Source organism: Loxodonta africana, chromosome 4 (genome assembly GCF_030014295.1).
Source record: "Loxodonta africana isolate mLoxAfr1 chromosome 4, mLoxAfr1.hap2, whole genome shotgun sequence".
NCBI classification, from domain to species: Eukaryota; Metazoa; Chordata; class Mammalia; order Proboscidea; family Elephantidae; genus Loxodonta; species Loxodonta africana.
The window spans coordinates 90,773,463-90,793,695 of NC_087345.1; the positions used below are offsets into that span (position 1 = coordinate 90,773,463).

At 44.9% G+C, this 20,233-nt stretch overlaps 1 protein-coding gene across 2 annotated transcripts in view; it reads left to right on the plus strand.

The window, feature by feature from the left end:
• Window positions 1-20,233, plus strand: part of SMAGP (small cell adhesion glycoprotein) — a 26,003-nt gene continuing 5,770 nt past the window's right edge. The window contains exons 1-2 of one of the 2 annotated variants that reach the window (XM_023556459.2): window positions 1-4,196; window positions 5,242-5,313. In XM_023556459.2, coding sequence (XP_023412227.2) covers window positions 3,863-4,196; window positions 5,242-5,313 — 406 coding nt within the window. In that variant the 5' untranslated portion in view covers window positions 1-3,862. Of the gene's footprint in view, window positions 4,197-4,520; window positions 5,070-5,241; window positions 5,314-20,233 lie in introns of those variants that run through there. The other variant, XM_010596680.3, reaches the window with a different exon arrangement.

Below are 20,233 nucleotides of genomic sequence, written 5' to 3' on the forward strand. Positions count from 1 at the left end.
CTCGTCCTACCTTCTGGCAGTAACTCTTTGATGATGCCAGGGCCACAGGCTCCCCTTCTCAGTCCAGATGCTTTATTACATGTTTCCCTCCCCTGCCTGAAGAGGGAGGGGGGTTACATTTTGGAGTTGTATCTAATATTTACAACCTGGTACTTGGTGTGAAAAGGGATGAAGGAAGAAATGGAACTCCAAGTAAAAGGAAGACAATGGGATAATAATGTAGTGGAAATGACATGAAATTTGGAGTCAGAAGTACTGGATTCAAGTCCTCTCATTTGCTTACTATGGAAATCTTTGTGAAAACATTAAAAACTCTGAAATCCTGCCACCTTGATACACATTCACACCATTCTTGTTTCTAGGGGTAATGGGTGAAGATGGCACCATTCAGTCATTCAACAGGCATTTTGGAGCTCCTGCTCTGTGCCAAACTCTGTACTAGAGAAACAAAGATTGGCAGGGGTGGAAAAGATCCTTATAGAGACAGAATGTTGAGCAGAGATCAGATTAGGCAGGATTTATTGGTGGGTTAGAAGGGACACATGACAGAGACTGAGGTTTTAAGGAATTCTAGGCCAGTCTTCTTGTTAAGGTGCTATTGAGTCAGTTCTGACTCATAGTGACACCCTATAGGACAGAATGGAACTGCCCCATAGGGTTTCCAAGGAGCGGCTGCTGGATTCGAGCTGCAGACCTTTTGATTAGCAGCTGAGCTCTTAACTACTGCACCACCAGGGCTCCAGGTCAGTCTTATAGAACTAGAATTCGGTGGGGCTGTTCCCTGAAATGACTGCTTTGTTATCGGTTAGGGTTCTCTGGTAGCAGGCAGCCAACTGACATAATTAAGCAATAAAAGGGATTTGCAGAAAGAGATTATGCGGCTCACAGAACTGAAAGAAAAACCAGGCCACAGGAAGGTGGAGAACCAACCCAGGGATGTCTGTAGCGGGAATGCAGGGACTGCCCTTCCAGGCCCTCCCTTTGGAAGACAGCTTCAGCACCTTCATTGTTTCCTGTCCAGATCCCAATTCCCTGAAGAGAGAGTCTGACTGGGCATCTGGAATCACTGCCAGGAGTGATACCCAAAGATACTAAACTAAAAACCAAACCCATCACCGTGGAATCAATTCCTACTCATGGTGACCCTGAAGGATAGAGTAGTATTGTCCCATAGGGTTTCCAAGGCTGTAAGCTTTACAGACGCAGACTGCCACATCTTTCTACCACAGAGAGGCTGGTCTATTAGAACTGCCAGCCTTTCGGTTAGCAGCTGAGCTCTTAACCACTGTGCCACCAGGGCTTCTTCCCACGCGTATTGCAAGGGTAGGGAAAAAGCTGGCAACCCAGGCCCTTGGCTCTCCAAGGCCCTCCATGGTCTGTGTGGAATGCCACTCCCATATTCATCTGGCAAAATCCAATTCAAGCCTTTTCTCTGTTCGGCCTTCCCTAAACCTCACCTCCCCCAGGAAACCGATCCTGTTAGAGGAGTGTGCCAGAGAGGACTTCTAGGGACTTAACAGTCTGATGGGGAAGAAAAGCACATACCGTAACTGCTACAACAGGCACAACTAAAGTGGAAAAATTTACTAAATTGTGAGACTGGCACTTCATCACTTGCCTATGACCCTTCTGGAGGCTCCAAGGAAGCAGGGGAAAAGGCCTGTGCGCTGGGCACAAATAACAATTTTGTTTATCTAGGGTGGACAGTCTCATCTGGGAATGAAATTGTTTACCCTGATTTACAAAATGGTAAAATCGTGTAGAGAAAAGGCTAGGGCTTAGAAGATTGCCATCCTGGCAGCAACACAGAACGGGGCTGAAAGGCAATAAAATTGGGTGGAGATGAGTATCTTTTGTCCCCTGCCCTGATGTCCCTGGAGGTCTGGTGACAAAAGGATGGCTGCTCCAGTTTCAGAGATACAGTATTTAATCCTTGGAGAGCACTGGTAGCTCCCCACCCCATGAGGCTACATTGATTATCTAGTTGTAGTCATCTCTATGTAGAATTAATTGCAAGAAACATCATCCAGTCACTGCATTCCAGTAATTTGAAGGACAGTATTGACAGACTGGATGGACATCCAGAAAACACTAGAAATATGATAACCCAGAGTAAATAGGACACACCAAAGAGAGTTAATACACTGCTTTCAATAGTCCTCATTTACGCTGAATTGGGAGCTGAGCAGAAAAATACGCATATTGAATCCTATTTTTCTGCATACATATACTTTTAAAATGAGGTGTATGCCTACAGGAAAAAAAACCACACGTCAGCAGACCTTTTAAGGTTACCTTTTAAAGAGAAAAAAGATCCTTATGAGAGATTATTAACCTTGAGATCACAAAAGTAACACATCAACTCTGAGTTGGGCCTGATGTCCTCTGAGTATGTGGTTCTAACAATCTTTAACGCATAATGGGATACGTTATGGGAGAGAAAGACCCAGATAAACAAGATCTCAACCTTTCCTGGAATTCATGGTTCGGTTAGCTACAGAGTAAATAAATCCAAGCAATTACTCTTAGAATTTAGCTCCTAGGATTGGAATTTATTTTTCCCTTAGATACTGCCTTATCTGAGAACTAGCTAGGCTGACCTTTCTTGTATTAACTTACATACATCTCACCTACATGTCACTTTCTTTACATTTCTTGGTTGGATTGGCAGTTTCCCACGCATGGGCTACTCCTCCCTGAGATTGCTATGCCTTTAAAAAATATATAATTAAATAAAATTAATTTTGTCTACTTTTTCTTTGTTGTGTTTTTGTTTTTCCTCCTTCTGGTTCTTACCAAGTAACATATTTAGGACTGACTACTCCTCCTGCTTGGTTTGTTCATGGCTTTGTTTTCATGCCTCTCTCTATGGCTCTGTCATGCTGAGACTTCAGGCGTTTATTCCCCAGGGGAGTATGCACAGTCTGATGATACCTAACTATCGATACAAGAATTGATTCCCAGACCAGAGAATGTGCTCACAGGAATAAGAAGTAAGCTTAGAAGTCTATCATGGGATGGAAGGCAGAATAAGCACAAGAGCTCCAAACATCACTGGGAAGTCAGGGTAACAATAGCTAGCATTTATTGAGCACTTTGTGCTGAGTAAGGTTCTCGTGCTTTAGATGTATTAACTCACTCCATCTCCACAGTAACCCTATGAGACAGGTATTGCACCAGATAAGAGAACTAAAATAGAAGTAACTTGTCCAAGGTCACACAGTAGAGTGGATCCCAGAACCTGTGTTACTGCATTATTACATTCTCTTAGTCACTGAGTTCCTCAGTGGGAATATCTCCTACCACAAAGACGTGAGTCAAGAGGTTGCTAAAGTAAGTTACTGATTAATAGTCCAACTGAGGTGCCTACCATGTACTAGGGCCACAGCTATGACATCCCTTTACAAGGATTACCACTTTCAGTCCTCAACAAGGTAATAGAGATGTAATTTGCCCCAAGTCACACAGTTACTAACAAAGCCGCAGAGCTTAAAAAAAAAAAATTTTTTTTTTTTTAGCTGGAACTGTTTAAATCCAAAGTCCAAGATGTTCTTAACCTCTCGGTTATACACAGCCTCAGAAGAATGTCGGAGAAGGAAGATTTGGGTGAAGCAAAGCTCTCCCCACCTCACCTTCCAGCTTCACGGCCTGAGCTGTGCCTACTAAGTTAGCTTCTGTCCCAAACTTCTGGACACAGACCTGTTTACGTAAATGATATGCAAACACAAGTACATGTAACTTTCCATATTGGCTGAAAACTCAAAGCTCAATCCCGGGGAAATAGGACGGATGTCAGCTAGCTAGCCCAGGGCTCAGATGCCATCCCCTCTGGAGCCTGCGGCGAGGGAGGCAGCAGCTCCGGATGGAAAGTAAGCGACAATCGAAGAAGGAAAGGCAGCCTTTCCTCCCGCGGGAGCAGAGGCGGCCCGGCGGGCAGAGGGAACCTGCAGAGGGCGGTTTCTCTCCTCTTTTCCTGTCCCACCCAGTCAGTCTGTCCCCCCACCCCCACCCCGGGCCGGCCTCTGTAGTTAACTCTGCGCGTCTCTCCGCGTCTTCCTCCAGCCGGGTCTCTCGGTCCGGCAGTCTGTCGGCTCTCCCGGCCTCCGCGAGTCTCTGCGGATCCCGCCTCCGCCCCGCTCAAAAGCAGGCGCGGAGTGGCGCCGGCCCGTTCCCCCGCAGCCCGTCCAACTGGAAAGGTGAGCACGCCAAGGAGGGGACCTACGAGGGCGGGAGGCTAGGCGAGCCGGCCGCCGCACTCACACTCCCAGTCACCGCGGCCACTGCAGCAACCGCAACCGAGAGCAGCTGGAGCTCGGTCCTCGGCCGGAGCCCCCCCGCAGCGGCTGCGCGGAGCCCCCCGAGCGCGCCGGGCTCCCCTCCGAGCGCCGCGAGCCTGCCCTGCGCTGGTAACGCCCCAGGGCTCCAGGCGGGGGTGAGGGGCGGGGCCGGAGCCACGGACCGAGCCCTTCCAGTCCTCGGGGCGCGACCTCTGGCGTCCGTAGAGGCGTCTGGGGTCCGCAGGGCGCCCGAGGCGCAGGGTGGGAGCCAAGTGGAGTTCGGCCACTTGCGGTCGGCTAGTGGGGCTCGTGCAGGCTGTGCGCCGACGGCGCAGAGGACAATGAAGGTGGCACTGGGGCGTGGGCCGAGCCGGTAGAACTGGGTGTCTGAAACAGGCCAAAAGGCGACTGAGGACCCTCATCTCCAGTCTCCTTTGCCTAGCTCCCCTCTCCCAGGACACGTACCTGCTCCTACTCCCGAACCCGAGCCCCAGCGTGGGTCCTGACCTTCCCTGGCCCTCTCCTGACACCTAGTGGATGGCTCCGCCCGAAACCGCGGGCAGCGGAAGCCCAGGATACCTGTTACCGCAGTTCGGTGAAACTGAGCCCGCTGCTAATTTGCATACCTTTGTCTAACTTTCTTAGGCTGTGGGAGATCTCTTAGGTAAATATGGTGGCCTGGTGAAAGGATCTCGGGGTAGGACGTTCAAAGACAGGCGGTCTCAGATCTGCTCTTGTGGAGTGATCTTGGTACCTGGAGCCCGAAGAGATACTCAGAGAAACCAGAGACAGGTTAGGGTAACTCCCTCTTTTTCCCAACTCCCTGGTTCTGAGCTCAGAGTTGTGGGGGGGAGGGGAGAGAAAATGGGGAAGGGACTCAGGAAAACCTGGCGTAGGATTTCCAGGCCTCTCCAGCCCCAGGAGTCCACCCACCTCACTCCTGTCTTTATCCCTCTTCCTGCAGATCTGCTCTTCTCTCAGGGTCCTCATCCGCTGACTGCAATGACTAGCCTCCCAACCACGTCTTCCCCAGGAGGTAGGTAAAGGCCTTTCCTAGTTGGAATGGAAAAGACTGGTTCCACATTCACTCTCAGCCCAGTCCTGAGATTTCCTGAGGCCTCAGCCTGATGGGATGACCTTCCCACCTCCCTCTGCCTGTCTCACTCTAGAAAAGGCCCTGGGAGAAAGCTGGAGGCTACTCTGGTGCGTGTACTTTGGTGCAGTTCGAAGCTGAATTTCTAGGACCTGGGCCATTTCCTGGCTACCTCTTAAAACTTTGTGACCTTGAGTTATCTAACCTCTAAGCTCCATTTTCCTCATTTGTAAAATGGGTAAAATAGTACCTATCTTATGATGCTATTTGTGAAGATTAAAGGAGATAACCCAGCTCAGTGTCAAAACAGTGTCTAGTATCCAGTAAGCACCCAGTTCCATTAGTTATTATTGTTATTGTGTGCTTATTAGAAAATCCACTTTTCCTTGGAAAAGGATTCTGCATGCTTTCTAATCCGACTCCTCTAATGATACAGACCCACCATCAAAAACCCATTGTTCTCTGGAAGTATGCTCAGGCAGGGATTCTTTCATTGCACTGAGAATGGATGCTCACCCTTAATTTTATAACCAGGCTGGTGTATTCATTGTGATAAGTAGGGTGAAGGGGGATCAAAAACCATGGTTGGTTTATACACCTTTGTTCATGTTTGTCTTTAGGACAGACATTCCCTGCTTTATAGATGTGGAAACAGGTGAGGTAACAACCTAGGTGAAGTCTAAGATAGTGAGTGTCCTCTGTGACTGGTACCATGCACAATTTCAGACTGTTTGTCTGGTGAGGAGATTGGTCAGCAAAGGCTTCATGAACAGGGAACGGGATTGAGCCGTACCCTTGAAGGATAGATAAGGTTTGGACAGGCAGAGAAGGGTATGGTGGGTATTCCAGAAAAAGCAGCATGTGAGAAGGTACAGAGGCTGGACTTACTCTGGGGAGTGTTCTGGAGGACGCGGTGGGGAACCTCCAGAACAAGGCTGCCCATCTGGAAAAGAGTTGGTGTTTTGGCAGAGGGATTAGGACTTGGGCAAAAGGGAATTATTTACATTCTTGACCCAAAGAGTGAAATGGTATTTCAGGACATATCATATTGTCCCCTACCCATTGGGTTCAAGGCAGGTGTAAGTTGAGAGACAGGAATAAAAAAAAAAAAAAGGCAGGGCTTGTACTCTGAGGGGTGGGATCACTGAGGGTCAGCTCTTGACTTCCACCCTTGCCTTGTACTTCTCTTCCCCTACCTCGCCACCTGTGCACCCCCCCACATCCCTTTCCCCCAGCCAATCCATAAAGATTTCCTAAGGGACATATCCTTTAGGAGTATTGAAAATCCAGGCAGCGTTATGACTTTTGTGGGCCACTCTTGCCTTTGTGGGCTCCTTTCTCCATAAAAAGAAATGAAAATTTTTATTTTTGACTACATTAATATAAGGAAGACTATAATAATATGAAGGAGTCCCTGGGTGGTGCAAAGCAGTTAAATGCTCAATTACTAGCTGAAAGGTTGGTGATTGAAACCTACCCAGAGGTTCCTGGGAAGACAGGCCTGGTGATCTGCCCCCTAAATGTCACAGCCATTGAAAATCCCATGGAGCAGTTCTACTCTGCACACACAGGATCACCATGAGTCAGAATCGACTCGACAACTAACAACATAATAATATAACAATATTAATATTTTCTTGGTCTAAATGTTTTGTTTTTCCCTTCTGGTTTTAAAACAAAATATTTTAACAGACTCCTAAAAGTATTGTGGGCCCTAGGCACTGTGCTTCCTGTGGCGAGAGGTTAAGTCCAACCCTGTTGGAAGTAGGCAGAGTGGAGTCTTGCATTATGGGCTCTGCTCATCCCACCAGATAAAGCCACCTAATCACACTAGCTACCTCCTAGGTTGTCCTCATCTTGTGGGAGACACTTCACATTTTTCATCTCACTTAATCCTCACCACAACCCTGTGAAGCAGGTTTTACTCCCATTTTACAGAGGCAGAAACAGAAGCCAAGACATTTTCCAAGAGGTTAAGAAATCTTCCCGAGGTCATGCAGTTAATAATGGCAGAGGCAGGATTTTGTGCCAGGTCTGATTTCCTCCAAAGCTTGTTTTCTTTCTGTCATGGTACACTGCTCCCAACATCTCACTCCACCCCACTGGCCGGTATACATAAAAGAGAAGGAAGGAGAAAGGGAGCAGAATTCCAGGGCAAGTTCCCACAGAAAGGAGAATGGGGGAAGCTGCCCTTTGTTGAGCAGGTCTAGAACAAATAAGTAGGTTGGCAGACTCAGGAGGCAAATGATCTGATACCTCAGTGATAAGAGATTGAGCTCAAATAAGGAATGAGGGCCACAAAGGAGCCAACTAGTAACTGGGTTAATGAGGAAAAAAAGAGTGAATGAGCAAAAGAGATCTTGAAGTTCATCTGCTGTTGGATTTGGGTAGGGTCTTAAATCTTGCTGTCCACTGCCCTGGCCTCCTCCCTAAAATTAAAAAAAAAAAAAAAGTGCTACAGTCTTTCCAAGTCTGAGACAGAAGAGAAACAGGTAGAAACAGGTGATAATGGAGCGATGCCCCTCAGGGAATAATAGCCTTCCAGACCTTTCCCTGTGCACATAAAAAAAAAAAATACAGACACATTATACATGCGAGTTTATAGCTTGACTTTTAATTAAAATTTTTACAAGGATGAGATCATATTACACATTTTTTGTTGTTGTTGGGTGCCATGCAATCAATTTTCAACTCATAGCAACCCCATGTGACAGAGTAGAACTGCCCCGTGGGGTTTTCTAGACTGTAATCTTTATGCCATACCATCTGGCAATTTACTTTTTTTCACCTAACCATACATCCTGTTCCAGTAATTGCATATCCACCACATTCTTCTTAACAGTTGTATAGTGTTTCTAGAACGGATGACCTGTAATCTATTTGATGACTCCCCTAGCAGTGGACGTTTAGGTATGGGCCACTCTTGAAAACAGTGCTACAGTGAACACCCTTTTCAGTCTATAATAAAACTGAGAGAACCAAGCCAGTGGACACATAAATAAAATGTTAGCTGGGGGTGGAGTAGGGTTGGTCCCAGAAACTGGAGAGTTAATTGGTAGTGTATGGTAGAAAGAACCTTGGAATTAGGAGACAGGTTTGAAACCTGGCTGAGCTGACCACTAAGTGAACCTGAGCTGGTTGATTCAGCTTTCTGAGCTGCCTCAGTTTTCTGGCCTGTATGTAATGATAATACCAGCCCTGTCTACATCAGACTCCTGGAGTGGAAGTAAATCACAAACGCAGATTATTATACTGATACTTGGAGCCTGAAGACTCTAGCTCATGCGTTCTCGGGACACCTTTAGTCTGAGAAAAACTCTTGTATGGCATGAAGTTTGAAAATTTGATTTTTTTCTTTAATAAATATTTTATTTTTGGGTAATTTTAGATTTACAGAAAAGTTGCAAAAATAATATAGAGTTCCCTGTACCTTTTAGTCACTTTCCTCCAATACTAATAACATCTTACATGACCATGGTACATTTGTCAAAACTAAGAAATTGGCATTGGTACAATACTATTACCTAAAGTACAGATTTTACTGGGATTTCAACAGTTTGAAAATTTTATTTTGAAGACGGTTCTGATGGAACACTTTCAATTTATAAAAATCCCAAAATTAAGGCTGAGAGGGGCCCTGAGGGTCAGCTAGTTCAGCTACCCATTTTGTGCTAGAATTCTCTCTCCAATATCCCATGAAGGCTTTGCCTAGTTAGGAAGTTATCCCTTCTGTTGGGAAGAAATCTGTCTCTCTCTAGTTTCTACCATATTTGTACTAATGGCACCTAAAATAATAGCAAGTTTTTTAGTTTTTCTGATTACAAATGTAGTCCTTGGAGATGAAGGAAGGAGCCCTAGTTGCGCAGTGGTTAAGCACTGGGCTACTTAACCAAAAGGTCGACTGTTCGAACCCACCAGCCACTCCACAGGAGAAAGATGTGGCACTCTCCTTCCATAAAGATTTACATCCTTGGAAACCCTATGGGGTAGTTCTACTCTGTCCTATAGGGTTGCTATGAGTCCGACTCGATGGCAGTGGGTTTTGTGTTTATTTGTCTAGTTTCGCCCTGCCTATTAGGAAGTTATTCCTTCTGTTAGGGAGAAATCTGCCTGTGTCTAGTTTCTACCATAGTTAATGGCACCTAAAATAATAGCAGGTTTTAAAATTTTTCTGATTACAAATGTAGTTCTTGATTGTTGTAAAAAATCTGGAAGATAAAGGAACACATATAGAAGAAAATACGAATCACCCAAAATTCCATGCCTCGTGTTGCTATTTTGGGGTGTATCCTTGTAGTGTCAGTAGCAAGGATATTTTTTAGGAGTTCCCTTGTAAGTCCCTTATACATGCTGCTGCTGAGCCGTGGCTTCCCCATTCTCTGTTAGTGAGTGGTTGCTTTCCTGGACCCACGAGCAGAGCAAGTAATCTGTTAAATTTACATCTTACTCATTTGGCCCATTTCTCCAATCAATTAAAATCTGTTTCTGTTTATCAGCTTATTGGTTGCTCACCTAGCTTTGAGTCTTTCACGCATCTGTCAGGCCTCCCTCAGGTAGGCATGGGTCTGCATTTACCCAAAGGAAAAACTAAGGCACTAATGAACTGGAATGCCAAAACGAAAGATCTTGCAAAAAATTTTATGTATTAAGAATGGACAAACAGAAAAGAGTTATTATCATAAGGCAAAATGACTTAATTGGACTTCCTTAATATTTTTTTATACCTATTTTGTGGCTTAATATATATATTTTTTAATTACATAAAGGCCTTAATTTGGCCCTGGCGTGGCTTGACATAAGATAGCAATTCAAAAAGAACCAAGGTCAAATCCCAGCAGAAGAAAGCTCTGTCTAAACTGGCATCGCTCCATTCCTTGATAGTCAGTTACTCCCCTACTTAATCCCTTGTGTCGGGTTGATTCCAACTCATAGCAACCCTATAGGAGAGAGCAGAACTGCCCCATAGAATTTCCAAGGAGCACCTGGTGGGTTCAAACTGCCGACCTTTTGGTTAGCAGCCCGTAGCATAGCACTTAACCCACTTAACCGCTAAGCTACCTATTAAGTAGGGTTTCCCCCTACTTAATAGTCCTTTGAAAAGGCAAACAGAGGTGCAGTTGGTATTCCAGGTAAAGGTAGTGCCATGTGTGAAGGTACAGAGGCTGGACTTACTCTAAACCACCACTGCCCCCTCCCTTGTTACTCAGACCCAAAACCTTGGTGTCATCCTTGACTCCACCCCACATCAAATCTTTCCAGTTCTGTCTTCAAATTATGTCCAGAATCCTACCACTTTCTCACTGGGCCAGACCCAGTCCACCTTTGGGTGGATGCAGCTGTACCCTTGTGCCAGGTGCAATCTGCTTCTACACTGTCCCCACCTTGCCACACCCTGTTCTCCACAGCGTAGTCAGAGGGATCCTTTAAAATCAATTTCTGCTTTAAAAGTGTGGTCTTTGGAATCTGAGGCCCCTTCCCAGAGCTACTGAATCAGAATCTGCATTTTAACAAGAGATTCTTAGGCACAACAAAATCTGAGAAGCACTGCTTTAAAATATGTCAGATCCCTCCTCTGCTTAAAACCCTCCAAAAGCTTTCCATCCCATTCAGTGTAAAATCCTTAAGCATGTAAAAGTCTTTACCTGTGTGAAAGCCTTACTCGCTTAAAAGCCCATACCTTAGTGTACAAGGCCCACATTATACTCTCCCCCTTGCTCCCTCCACTCCAGTCAAGTGGCCTCCATGCTGTGCCTTTAGCATGCTTTTCAATGTTACTGAAGGCCCTACCTTAAATTTGCTATTCCTTCTGCCCGTAATGTTCCTCCCTAGGTGTCTGCGTGGCTGTCTCTCTCATCTCCTTTAGGTCCTTACTCAAGTCACCTCATCAGTAAGCCTTTCCCTGACCACCTATTTAAAATTGTAATCTCCACCTACACCCCACTCCCTGTCTCCTTTCCTGCTTGTTTTTTTTTCCTTGTTGTTGTTGTTAGGTGCCATCCAGTCGGTTCCAACTCATAGCGGCCCTATGCACAACAGAACGAAACACTGCCCGGTCCTGCTCCATCCTTACAATCGTTGTTATGCTTGAGCTCATTGTTGCAGCCACTGTGTCAATCCACCTCGTTGAGGGTCTTCCTCTTTTCTGCTGACCTTGTACTCTGCCAAGCATGATGTCCTTCTCCAGGGACTGATCCTTCCCGACAACATGTCCAAAGTATGTAAGATGCAGTCTCGCCATCCTTGCCTGTAATGAGCATTCTGGCCCCACTTCTTCCAAGACTAATCAGCATCTAATATAGCATGTCTGTTATTTACTTATTTTGCTTATTGTCCTTCTTCTGAACCCTCCGTTGTTATTATCATGTGTCCTTGAGTCGATTCCATGTCATAACGGCCCTATAGGGTAGAGTAGAACTGCCCTATAGGGTTTCCAAGATTGTAATCATTATGGGGGGGACCTGGTGACACAGCAGTTAAGAGCTCAACTGCTGACCAAAAGGTCAGCAGTTCGAATCCAGCTGCTCCCCAGTGTTGCTATGAGTCAGAATTGACTTGACAGCAATGGGTAATCTTTATGGGAACAGATCACCCTCTATGAATGCAAATTGGATGAAAGTGAGGTTTTTTATCTGTTGTGTTCACTGATCTATGCTGGAGCCTGGCACAGAGGACACAATTGATAAATCCTTGCCAAATTAACTTTTTAATTTCCCTTTCTGTGAACCTGGAACCTCAGTTTAAGAAGACTGTATGGCTTGTCTGACCCTTTGCTCTTAGTAGTCCTCTGCTAGCTCCTAATACTTGATGTTTCAAGGTCAAGGCCTTTAAAGCAGGCCTTAATAACTTGTTCTAGAATTTTCCTAGGGAACCATCTTCAGCTCACCAGTTTGTTGTGCACAGAAACCACCTCCTTCCCATTAGCCCTTCAGGGTCCTGGTCCCTCTCTTTAAGTTACCAACAGTGCCCTTGGCTGTCATTTATGTGGATCTTTTTTAGATTAGCCTGGTATTCTTTGGGTTGCTTCCTTTCTCTTGAACTGACTTCTCTACTTCCCCAGTGTTCCTGCCACTTCTTTAGTGCTTTGATAGGAAATGGGAGTAAAAAGGGCTGGGGGAGCTCTGCTTTCTCTGATATTAAACGACTCACTTTCTGAAATCGCATACTTAGAAATAAGAGGGCATATAGGAAGAACAGGATTGGGCAGACAACCCAAAACTTATGGAACTTTGGAACCAGAGCCCTAATACAATAACAATCCCAATAAAAATACTGGCAGAGTTAAACCTCCACTAGCATTTGAACCTAGAATCCCAGTCAGTCCTTTGCAGCCTCGTACCCTGGCCACGTGCTTCCTCCTTTTAGATGTAGGCTCCAGAGAGCCTTCACTTCTAATAGAGACCGTTTTCATCAGAAAAAAAAATCTGATCTAGGGCCTGTCTTCTTCATTAACCCATTGTTTCATAATAGAGGGAGATTTCTTTGTGCCTTTTTCATCTGCACTTACTGCTTCACCTGAAGGTTTAACATCAGTTGTTGTTAGGTGCCATTGAGTTGATTTTGACTTATAACAACCCCATGTGACAGAGTAGAACTGCCCCATGGGGTTTTCTAGGCTGTAATCTTCATGGAAGCAGATTGCCAGGTCTTTCTCCCATAGAGCTACTGGGTAGGTTCGAACCCTTAGCAGAGGCACGCTTAACAAGTTGTACTACCAGGGCTCCTTTTAACCTAAGTAGAAACCTACTAATAACTACCCAAAGAAAGGTACTTCTTCTAAAGAACTTCCTGTTTTTTTCTTAAGGTCTTCCTATATTGCTTAGTGCTGTCTTTAGTTGTGAGACAGCTTCCCCTGATAAGGTCAAACATTAAAGCTGTGGAAGTTGCGTACGAACCAACATAACTTCCCCATTATACTGACATCATTCCTCTGTGACTCGCCTATGAGCGAGTTCATGTTCAAGGGCCACTCTTTGTAGCACCATCTTGTATTTGATTGTGGTCATCTGTTTTTCTTCCACCTTTATCCACATTTTTAAACCCTTGAAGGTTTTGGAAACCTTGTTGTGCTGCCTCTTGGATAGCTTTCATTACCTCTTCCTCTTTTTCCCATTAGAAGAAGAAGAAGAAAAAAAAAAAGAACAGTGGTAGGAAGGTTTAGTATAGATACCTTGCTTGGGCTTTGGAGCTGGTAGTCCTGGATTCAGATCTTGGCTGCATCCACTCTTCATTTGTACATAATATGAAGCAAGTCACTTAACTCTCCCTGGGTCTCAGGGCACGCATCAGCAAACAAAAACACCCTGCTTTCAAGTGAATGATGTTGTAAGAATTAATAACTATATTAAAGCACCTGACACAAAGCAGGGGTTTGGTAAATACCAGCTGTTATAACTGGGATCCTTTACAGAACTTCCTAGCCACGAATCATCTTCCCTTTCAGATTTGCTTTCTAGAGACACACATTTATCTGTTCTCTGAGCCCTCAGAGATTGAGCTCCATGGCCAGGTCCCTTGACTTGTTGATCTCAATCCTATGTTCCCGGCATCTGTAACAGTGCCTCTGTGCGCCAGTGGCATATCTACAGAAGATAACACCTACACAATTAGTTTTAACTTGCTGAATGATCTCTCATGGCGGCAATGGAAATGGCGATAGCCAACAGACACTGCTCATTGGTACGCACACACCCCCTCAAGCGGCACCCAGGGCACTTGACATACCTGCCGTATCCTAGATACACCTCTCTGGCACATGATAAGTGTAAAGTAAATTGTAGTTGATTAATTAATTGGTGTTAGTTTCCATCGAGTCTATTCCAATGCCTGACGACTCCATGTGTTTTAAATTATGTGCTGTTCTGAGTAGCGTGATGAATCTTGCACCGTACGGCTCCAGCCAGCTTGGGAGGTGAATCGTCTTAGTCCAGTGTATCCACGTTGTAAATACTACCCACTCATCAGTCACTTAGTAGCCGTCTGGGTTATCAGATTGACTGTTGAGGTATCGCAGTGCTTGTGTTCAATGAACCCTTATTTTACTTAATAATCGTTCTATTTTATCATTTGTTATTGTTAATCTCTTAACGTGTCCGTTTATAAATTAAACTTTATCACAGGTATGTACGTATAGGAAAAAACATACTATGTATGGGGTTCAATACTATCCGCGGTTTCAGGTGTCCACTTGGGGGTCTTGGAATGTATCCCCGTGGATGGGGTGGGGGACTACCGTACAGCTACTCCGTAGGGTTTCCTTGGCAGTAATCTTAATGGAAGCAGATCTCCAGGTCTTCCATGGTACCACTGGCTGGGTTCAAACCACTAACCTTTAGGTTAGCAGTCAAGTGCAAACTGCCTGTGCCACCTGGGGATCTTAACTGAATCTTATCCGTCTTTATATTATACCTCCTATACAAGCTTTGGAAACCCTGGTGTCGTAGTGGTTAAAAGCTACAGCTGCTAACCAAAAGGTTGCCAGTTTGATACTACCAGGTACTCCTTGGAATCTCTATGGAGCAGTTCTGCTCTGTCCTATAGGGGGTTGCTATGAGCTGGAATCGACTCGATGGCAATGGGTTTGGCTTTTTTTTGGTTGTACATGCATTATTCTTCTCAGTACTTTGGAATGTTTTAGAAAGGCAAAATTAGGAGCAACTGTACAGAACTCTAGGTATCAATGGTGAGAAGATGGGGTACAGCAGAGTGCAGTGCTGGGAGAGTTTTGGAGGAAAGTGTGTGGGGTGAGGGGCAGCATTCTGAGGTAATGATCAAGTAAGTACATTTCAGGGCTTCTCCTTGCTGTGTGTTTCTTCCCTACTAATTCCTCCTCCTTTGTTTTAAAGGAATGTTGTTGGGAAAAACTTAAGGGACGGTCTCATTTTCTTTTTCTATTTTAATTTACAAATTAAATTTACAATTCCTTTTTGTAAATTATATGTGTCCAAATTCTCTAAATACCTGGGATTTACAATTTTTGGCATGGTGGGGATGGGACTAGAATAGAAACTTAGAGAAAAAGGAAGAATGGATTTTGAGTGGTGCAGGGAAGCGAGGAGGAGATCTATACCACATCCTCGCCTCCCACCCTGGTTCTTTCTCTGCCCTTCTCCTATGAAGAGCTTTTATTACCACCTATATTAGTTACCTGTTGCTGTGTAACAAATTACCCCAAAACTTAATGGCATTAAACAACATTTCTTATCTCACAGTGCTGTGGAGTAGAAATCTAGGCTTGGTTTAGCTGGGTCCTCTAGCTCAGGGCCTCTCACAAGACCATTCAAGATGTCGTAAGTCGAGGCCGCAGTCGTCTCAAGGCTCAACTTTGGAAAGATTTGCTTCCAAGCTCACTTATGTGGTCGTTGGCAGGATTTAGCTCTTCCTGGACTGCTAGAGAAGCCTTTGGGTGTTGTAAATGGTTAAGTACTTGACTACTAACAAAAGGTTGAGAGTTCAAATCCACCCAGAGGTGCCTCAGAGGAAAGGCCTGGCAATCTGCTTCCAAAAGGTCACAGCCTTGAAAAACTTATTAAGTGCAGTTCTACTCTGCACACGTGAGATCACCATGAGTTGGAATCAATTAGATGGCAACTGGTTTGGTTTTTTTTTGGCTGTTGGACTAAGGTGGTTGTTGTTGATTCTTGGTGGTTGTTGGCCACGGGCTGCTCACAACATGGTAGTTTGGTTCATCGGAGCGGGCAAGCAAGAAGAGCTAGACAGAGAAAGAGAGCACGTGAGCCAGACCAAATCACAGTGTTTGGAAGTGATTTGTTAGAAGCAAGCCACTGGATCCAGCCCACACACAAGGGGAGAGGATTACACAAGGATGTAAATACCAGTAGGTAGGAATTATTGGGAGCTGTCTTAGAAGCTGCTTGCCGCACTCCCATTTTACAAATCAGGAAACTGAGGCTCAGGTTCAGTAACTTCCTCGAGCTCACCTAGTAATGTGCTGGATCAGAATTCAAACCCAGAGCAGCCTTCCTTTTTAATCACTAAGCATATAAACAATTACACAGTAAAAAAAAAAACCTGTAAAAGCCAGAAACTGTGTAAGGGGGAAACCTGTCAGAGAAGGAAAACTCTGGTTGTTTCTGAGGTAGGATTCTTAATAGAAAAGCACCCTGTCAAAGGCAGAAAACTTGAGAGACCCAGAAAAATAAGACAGTCTCATTGAGTTCAGGCTCTCACAGGCTTCACTGTATAATATTTTAAGTAGCAGCTATTATATGTAATGCTTATATGTCCTCCCATTCAATCTTCACAATAACCCCACTAAGTAAACCTGTTGCCATTAAGTTGATTCCAACTCGTAACAACCTGATAGCGACCCTATAGGACAGAGTAGAAGTGCCCTGTAGGGCTTCAAAGACTATAATCTTTATGGGAGCAGATCGTCACATCTTTCTCCCACAGAACAACTGGTGGGTTCGAACCACTGACCTTTTGGTTAGTAGCCAAGTACTTAACTACTTCACCAACAGGGCTCCTTAACCCTGCTAAGTAGTGTAAGATAATTCTCATTGGTAAAGAGGAGAAGAATAGATGAATGAATCAAGAGATGTAATCATTTGCCCAAGTCCACAAAGTGGCTGAGTATATTACCATTCCTAAAGAAAAGAAAGTGGAGAACCATGGAGAAGATGTTCGCCTGGCCTAGGGAGGTAGAGGCACTCTAGGTAGCCCACTTCTGCTTCTTCTGTTGCAGGACTAGGATGGTCATCAGGCCTCCCCTTGGCCTAGGTGAAAATTTTCTACCACACCACTGGCCCCTCTTATCACTGCTCCCAGGCTCACCAGACCACCGCCGATGATTTTATGTCATTTGTCCTAGATGGATCGGAAACTGAGGAGCCCTAGTGGCACAACAGTTAAGAGCTTGACTGCTAACCAAAAGGTTGGTGGTTCAAATTCACCCAGCAGCTCAGTGGAAGAAAGACCTGGTGATCTTGCTCCTGTAAAGATTACAGCCTAGGAAACCCTGTGGGGCAGTTCTACTCTGTCACGTGGGGCCGCTATGAGTTGAAATTGACTTGATGGGCACCCTACAGTGAGATGGAAACTGGACAGGAATCGTGCTCACACTCTGAACTCGAGAACCTTTGAGCCCTCCTATCTCAGAGATTTGACCCAGGTTCTTCCCTCTGCTAAGAATCTGCCCCACGCCCCTTTTACCCAGTAAACTCCTACCCCAGCTCCCAGCTCAAATATTACTTGTGTGGGAGGTCATTTCTGACTGGAAGACTAGATCAGGTGTAGTCTCCACCACATGCTTTCCTAAGTGTCACGTTTGTCACAGCTCAGTGAACTGTGTGATGTGGCAGAGGGTAAGCTCAGTGGAGGCAGGCCGTATCTGTTTTGCTCACCATTTTGTCCCAGCGTGTCTAGCACAGTGCCTACAAAGCATAGGCAGTTAATGAATGCTGCTGTTATAATTTATTGAATAACACGATTAAGAAATGTTACAACTTACTGAATTATTGAGATGCCTCCTGTGGGTGGTTTCAGGGTCAGCCAGCCTGTTTTCCCCAGGATACCTCTGTCCTGCAGTAACCTCTGCTTAATTGTTACCTTTCCAAACCTCTACTCTAAAATGTTAATTAGAAGATGACTGAAGGACTTCCTGACTTACTGTGTAAACACTTACAGGGACTTCCAGAGACCAGTTCTCGCCTTCCATGCAGGAGACTTGAGTTCAATTCCTGGTCCGGTCCGTGCACTTCATGCACAGCCACCACCCCTCTCAGTGGAGGCTTGCTATGATGCTGAACAGGTTCCAACAGAGCCTCTAGATTAAGACAGACTAGGAAAAAAGGCCTGGGGTCTACTTCCAAAAAATCAGTCCATGAAAGCTCTATGGATCACAACAGTCCAATTTGCAACAATTGCGGAGATGCCGCAGAACTGACCAGCATTTCGTTCCATTGTGTATGGGGCCCCCATGAGTCGGGGTGAGAGGAGGGGTGACTCAATGGCAGCAAACAACTACTGAGACCATTACATTTGTAGTGTTCTGACCTTGGGTAATGACTGTAGGGGTCGGGCTTTCAGGCTCTGTAGAATAGATAGACGCATGACAGGGAGTGCTGCTACAACAGAAACACAAGTGGATGGCTTTGACAAACAAATTTATTTTCTCAGTTTGTTGTTAGGTGCCATCGAGTCGGCTCCAACTCACAGCGACCCCATGCACAACAGAACGAAACACTGCCCGGTCCTGCGCCATCCTTACAATCATTGTTATGCTTGAGCCCATTGTTGCAGCCACTGTGTCAATCCACCTCATTGAGGGTCTTCCTCTTTTCTGCTGACCCTGTACTCTGCCAAGCATGATGTCCTTCTCCAGAGACTGGTCCCTCCTGACAACATGTCCAAAGTATGTAAGACTCAGTCTCGCCATCTTTGCCTCTAAGGAGCATTCTGGCCGCACCTCTTCCAAGACAGATTTGTTCGTTCTTTTGGCAGTCCGTGGTATATTCAATATTCTTCGCCAACACCACAATTCAAAGGCATCAATTCTTCTTTGGTCTTCCTTATTCATTGTCCAACTCTCACATGCATATGATGCCATTGAAAATACCATGGCTTGGGTCAGGCACACCTTAGTCTTCAGGGTGACATCTTTGCTCTTCAACACTTTGAAGAGGTCCTTGGCAGCAGATTTGCCCAATGCAATGTGTCTTTTGATTTCTTGACTGCTGCTTCCGTGGCTGTTGATTGTGGATCCAAGTAAAATGAAATCCTTCACAACTTCAATCTTTTCTCCATTTATCATGATGTTGCTCATTGGTCCAGTTGTGAGGATTTTTGTCTTCTTTATGTTGAGGTACAATCCATACTGAAGGCTGTGGTCTTTGATCTTCATTAGTAAGTGCTTCAAGTCCTCTTCACTTTCAGCAAGCAAGGTTGTGTCATCTGCATAACGCAGGTTGTTAATGAGTCTTCCTCCAATCCTGATGCCCTGTTCTTCTTCATATAGTCCAGTTTCTCGTATTCCTTGTTCAGCATACAGATTATATAGGTATGGTGAAAGAATACAACCCTGACGCACATCTTTCCTAACTTTAAACCAATCAGTATCTCCTTGTTCTGTCCAAACAACTGCCTCTTGATCTATGTAAAGGTTCCTTATAAGCACAATTAAGTGTTCTGGAATTCCCATTTTTCGCAGTGTTATCCATAGTTTGTTACGATCCACACACTGGAATGCCTTTGCATACTCAATAAAACACAGGTAAACATCCTTCTGGTATTCTCTGCTTTCAGCCAGGATCCATCTGACATCAGCAATGATATCCCTGGTTCCACGTCCTCTTCTGAATCCAGCCTGAATTTCTGGCAGTTCCCTGTCGATATACTGCTGCAGCCGTTTTTGAAGGATCTTCAGCAAAATTTTGCTTGTGTGTGATATTAATGTTATTGTTCTATAATTTCCACATTCAGGTGGATCACCTTTCCTGGGAATAGGCGTAAATATGGATCTCTTCCAGTCACTTGGCCAGGAAGCTGTCTTCCATATTTCTTGGCATAGATGAGTGAGCACCTCCCGTGCTGCATCCGTTTATTGAAACATCTCAAATGATATTCCATCAATTCCTGGAGCCTTGTTTTTCGCCAGTGCTTTCAGAGCAGCTTGGACTTCTTCCTTCAGTACCATCAGTTCCTGATCATATGCCACCTCTTGAAATGGTTGAATATCGACTAATTCTTTTTGGTATAATGACTCTGTGTATTCCTTCCATCTTCTTCTGATGCTTCCTGTGTCGTTTAATATTTTCCCCATGGAATCCTTCACTATTGCAACTCGAGGCTTGAATTTTTTCTTCAGTTCTTTCAGCTTGAAAAGCATCAAGCATGTTCTTCCCTT